At 37.4% G+C, this 5,606-nt stretch overlaps 1 protein-coding gene across 1 annotated transcript in view; it reads left to right on the top strand.

Moving 5' to 3' along the window:
* The window catches only part of LOC116893484 (killer cell immunoglobulin-like receptor 3DL1), a gene marked incomplete at its 3' end in the record, with an annotated part of 38,122 nt that extends 33,385 nt beyond the window's left edge, over positions 1-4,737 (top strand). Inside the window, exons 9-10 of the mRNA XM_032895234.1 lie at positions 3,991-4,075; positions 4,687-4,737. Coding sequence (XP_032751125.1) covers positions 3,991-4,075; positions 4,687-4,737 — 136 coding nt within the window. The remainder of the gene's footprint in view (positions 1-3,990; positions 4,076-4,686) is intronic.
* Between the last annotated feature and the right edge of the window lie 869 nt (positions 4,738-5,606).

Raw genomic sequence — 5,606 nt, 5'->3', positions numbered from 1 at the left:
CTGAACACCCCAGTGAACTAGACTGTCGGGGAGGGCGTGCAATGGGGGGAGGGTGGGAGGGGAACACCCATAAGGAAGGGGGGGAGGAAGGATGTTGCCAAATGTACATAAGAAATACTCAAGTTAATAAAAAAAAATACAAAAAAAAAATGGAGACAGAGCTAAACAAAACATTATAAGCTGAGGATTATTGAATGGCCAAAAAGCACCTAAATAAATTTTCAATATCTTTAGTCATTAGCAAAATGCAAATCAAAACAACCATGAGATTCCTCCTCACACCAGTCAGAATGGCTAAGATCAAAAACTCAGGTGACAGCAGATGCTGGCAAGGATGTGGAAAAAGAGGAACACTCCTCCATTGTTGGTAGGATTGCAAACTGGTACAACCACTCTGGAAATCAGTCTAGAGGTTCCTCAGAACATTGGACATTACACTACTTGAGGACCCAGATATACCTCTCTTGGGCATATACCCAAACTATGCTCCAACATACAACAAAGACACATGATCCGCTATGTTCATAGCAGCCTTATTTATAATAGCCAGAAGCTGGAAAGAACCCAGATGCCCTTCCACAGAGGAATGGATTCAAAAAATGTGGTACATCTACACAATGGAGTACTACTCATCTATCAAAAACAATGACTTCATGAAATTCATAGGCAAATGGAATGAACTAGAAAATATCATCCTGAGTTAGGTTACTCAATCACAGAAAAACACACTTGGTATACACTCACTGACAAGTGGATATTAGCCAAAAAGCTCAAATTACCCAAGATGCAATCTACAGACCACAGGAAGTTCAAGAAGAAGGATGACCAAAATGCAGATGCTCCCACCTCTTCTTAAAAAGGGAAATGTTCATAGTAGGGGATATGGAAGCAAAGTTTAGAGCAGTGACTCAAGGAATGGCCATTCAGAGCCTGACACACATGTGGCTCACATATATACAGCCACCAAAACTAGATAAGATTGATGAGACTAAAAAATGCACATGGAAAGGGACTGGATATAGATCTCTCCTGAGAGACACATCCAGAGCACGTCCAATACAGAGGTCAGTGCTAGCAGCAAGTCACCGAACTGAGAATAGGACCCCCTTAGGGGGAATTAGAGGAAGTATTGAAAGAGTTGAAGGAGCTTGCAACCCCATAAAAACAATGATGCCAACCAAGAGAGCTTCCAGGGATCAAACCACTACCAAAAGACTATACATGGACTGACCCAGGGCTCCAACTGCATATGTAGCAAAGAATAGCTTTGTTGGGGCACCGGTGGAAGGGGAAGGCCTTGGTCTTACCAAGGTTGGACCCCCAATGCAGGGGAATATGGGGGATGGCAACAAAGGGGATGTATAGGGGGAATACTTGTATGGGGGAAGGGAGCAGAGGGAATGGGGGCTTACTGACAGAAAACTATGAAGGGGAATAACCTTTGAAATGTAAGTAAAGAAATATATAATAAAAAAATTAAAAAAAATAATGAAAGAAAGACAGTAGAAAAAAATGTTTCTCTCTATAGGAGCTGCAACACTATGGTAAGACAAAACCTAAGAATAACAGGAATAGAAGATTTCCAGCTCAAAGATCCAGCACATATTTTCAACAAAATCATAGAAAAAAATTTTTAGCGTAAAGAAATAAAAGCTTATGAAACACCAAATTAATTGAACCAAAAATAAAAACCCTCCCACATATTATAATCAAAACATTAAAGGTATAGGACAAAGGAAAAATTTTAAAAGCTACAAGGGGGAAAAGGCCAAGTCATGTAAAGGCAGACCTGTTAGAATTACCCCCTAGTTTTGGGGTTGGGGATTTAGCTCAGTGGTAGAGCGCTTGCCTAGCAAGTGCAAGGCCCTGGGTTTGGTCCCCAACTCCGGAAAAAAAAAAAAAAAAAAAAAAAAAGAATTACACCCTACTCTCAACAGAGACTGAAAAGCCAAAGGGCCTGGGCAGATAATTTTTTTTAAGTAATTTTATTTTTCTTGGATATTTAATATATTTACATTTCAAATATAATCCCCTTTTCCCCCTCTCCCATACCCCTTCCCCCTATCATTCTTCTATGAGCACCGGGCACATATTTTGATGCCTCTAAGAAACCCCAGATGCATACCTAGACTACTATACCCAAAAAAAAATTCAATTACCATACATGGAGAAAACAAGATATTTTTTGATAAAAATATAATTTAACCAACATCTGTCCAGAAATCCAGCCCTACAGAAGGTACTAGAAAGAAAATGACAACTCAAGGAGGTTAAATATAAGAAACACAGGCAAATAACTTTACAATAACAAAACCAAAGGAAAAAGGGAGACACACACACACACACACACACACACACACACACACACACACACACACGGGATGATGTCACAGGTGAGGCAGGTTTCAAGATAGGAGTCCTGTCATTGGATGAGAAGGAAGGATGGGCGGGAGAAAAGTTTGAAGGAAGAGGAGGAGACTGGAACGAAGAGAGAGGAAGAGAGGAGGAGGAAAGGCCAAGAAGCCGTGGCAGGACTATGGAGGCTGATGTAAATATCTCGCTTTGTGTATTTACAGGTTGTTATCAATGTTCTTAAGGGATGAATGGTACAGGGCTTTGTATGTTTAAGTGGGCAATTATATCTTATCAATTGGATCTAAGATTATTGTGTTGTGTGTTCTTTTATGTGATGGTTTGAGTATAGGAACGTGTGTGGCGGCTGGAGACACTGGGCTGCTGTAGCGAAGTTGGGATATGTTTCCACCAAGATATCTAGCAGATATCTTGGGGCACTGTGGTGCAGACCTAGTGAGGTAAAAGAAACCAATACTTTTTTTTAAAATTTTTTATATTTTTACAACAACAACAACAACAACACACACAGACAAACACACACACACACACACACACACACACACAGAGAGAGAGAGAGAGAGAGAGAGAGAGAGAGAAATATCATAAAATAGCAGGAATTAACAATCATTTATCATTAATATCTATCAGTACCAGTACCAATGGACTCAATTTCCCAATGAAAAGACACAGACTAATGGGATAGATGCAAAATAGGATCCATTATTCTGCTTTGTACAAGAAACATATCACAACATCAAAGACAGACATTTCCTAGAGTAAAGGGCTGGGAAAAGATTTTCCAAGCAAATGGACACAGGAAGCAGGCTGGAATACTCATTATAATATCTAATAAAATAGAAATAGGAAAGGATATTTCATACTCATCAAAGGAAAAAATTTATCAAAATGACGCCTCAGTTCTGACCATCTATGTCCCAAAGGCAAGGGGAACCACATTCGTAAAGGAAACATTATTAAAGCTTAAATTGCACATCCATCCCTACCATTAATTGTGGGAGACTTAAAATACCACTCTCATTAATTGACATGTCATTGAGGCAGAAACTAAATAGAGAAACTGGCAGATGTTATGAATAAAATGGACCTAACACATATCTACAGAACATTTCACCCAAACATAAAGAATATATCATCTTTTTAGTATCTCATGAAAAATTCTCTAAAGTTGACTATACACTTGGTCACAAAGCAAGTATTAACAATAAAGAAAATTGAAATTATCACCTGTATCTTATTAGACCACCATGGGTTCAATATGGACTCCAACAACAGAAACAGTTGAAAAACTCATGGAATCTGAACAACTGCTTACTCCATGATCACTGAATCAAAAAAGAAATAAAGAAATAAATGAAAACCTTTCTAAAAGTCAGTAAAAGTGAATGCAAAATATACCTAAACTTATGGAATGACACCAAATCTAAGAAAACATCAAAAACATCATCCACCAGGATCAAGTAGGCTTTATCCCAGGGAAGCACGGAAAGTTCAATATATGAAAATACATCAACATAATCTGCCATCTAAACAAACTGAAAGGAAAAAATCCCACACGATCATCTCATTAGATGCTGAAAAAACCTTTGACAGAAGCCAACACCCCTTCATGTTAAGTCTTGGAGAGATCAGGGATATGGAAAAATATAGCAAGCCAATTAACAACATCAGATTAAATGGAGAGGAACTTAAATCAATTCCAGTAAATTAGGGACAAGGCTGTCCACTTTTTCCATATCCCTTCAAATATAGTACTTGAAGTTCTAGGTAGATCAATAATACAAATAAAGAAGATCAAGGAAATACAAATTGGAAATGAAGTCAAAGTATAGGTATTTGCAGATGATATGATAGTATATATAACTGATCACAAATATTCTACCAGAGGATTCCTACAACTAATAAGCAACCTCAGAAAAAATGAATAGATACAAAATTAACTCAGAGGCAGGGGTGAAGGGAGATAGGATGGGAGGTTTCTGGGATGAAACCAGGAAAGGGTACATTTCAAGTATAGATAAATGAAATAACCAATAAATAAAAATCAGTAGCTCTTCTGTATGTACACAATAAACAGATGGAAAAAGAAATCATGGAAGGGCTGGAGAAAAGACTTAGCAGTTAAAAGCACTGATTGCTCTTCCAAAGGTCCTGAGTTCAATTCCCAGCAACCACATGGTGGCTCACAACCATCTGTAATGGGATATGATACCCTCTTCTAGTGTGTCTGATGACAGTTACAGTGTATTCACATAAATAAATAAACATTTAAAAAGGTAATCAGGGAAACAACACCCTTAACAGTAGCTAATAATAATAATAATGATAATAATAATAATAATAATAATAATAATAATAATAATTTGGTATAACTCTAACCAAGCAACTGGAAGACCTTTATGACAAGAACTTCAAGTCCATTAAGAAAGAAATTGAAGAAGATATCAGAAGATGGAAAGATCTCCCATGCCTATAGACTCATAGAATTAACATAAAATGGGCATCTTACCAAAAGAAACTACAGATTCAATGCAATTCCCATAAAAATTCCAACAATTCTTTACACACTTTGAAGGAACAATTATCAACATCGTATGGAAAAATGAAAAACCCAGGATAGCCAAAACTGTCCTGTACAATAAAAGAACTTCAGGAGGTATCACCATCCATAATTTCAAGCAATCCAACACAGCAATAGTAATAAAAACTTCATGGTATTGGTATAGAAACAGAGAGGTTGATCAATAGAAAAAAATTGAAGATTCAGAAATACGCCCACATACCTATGGATAATTGTTTTTTGACAAAGAACGCAAAAACAATATGATGGACAAATGAAAGCATCTTCAACAAATGTTGCTGTTATGACTGGATGTCTGCATGTAGAATGCAAGTAGATCGATATCTATCATCCTGCACAAAACTCAGTCCAGGTGGATCAAGAACCTCAACATAAAAGGAAATATACTAAATCTAATAGAAGAGAAAGGGTGTATTTTAATTAGGGTTTCATTGCTAAGAAGAGATGACCTAAGTAACTCTTATAAAGGACAACATTTAATTGGGGCTGGTTTACAGATTCAGAGATTCAGTCCATTGTCATCAAGGAGGGAGCATGCCAACATCTACGCAGGCACAGCACAGGAGGATCTGAAAGTTCTACATTTTGATCTAAAGGCAGAAAGGAGACAATTGTTCTCAGGCAGCTAAGAAGAGGGTCTCAAAACCTACCT

Source organism: Rattus rattus, chromosome 2, assembly GCF_011064425.1.
Source record: "Rattus rattus isolate New Zealand chromosome 2, Rrattus_CSIRO_v1, whole genome shotgun sequence".
In the NCBI taxonomy this organism is placed as follows: Eukaryota; Metazoa; Chordata; class Mammalia; order Rodentia; family Muridae; genus Rattus; species Rattus rattus.
This window is presented reverse-complemented; position numbering and strand designations above follow the sequence as displayed.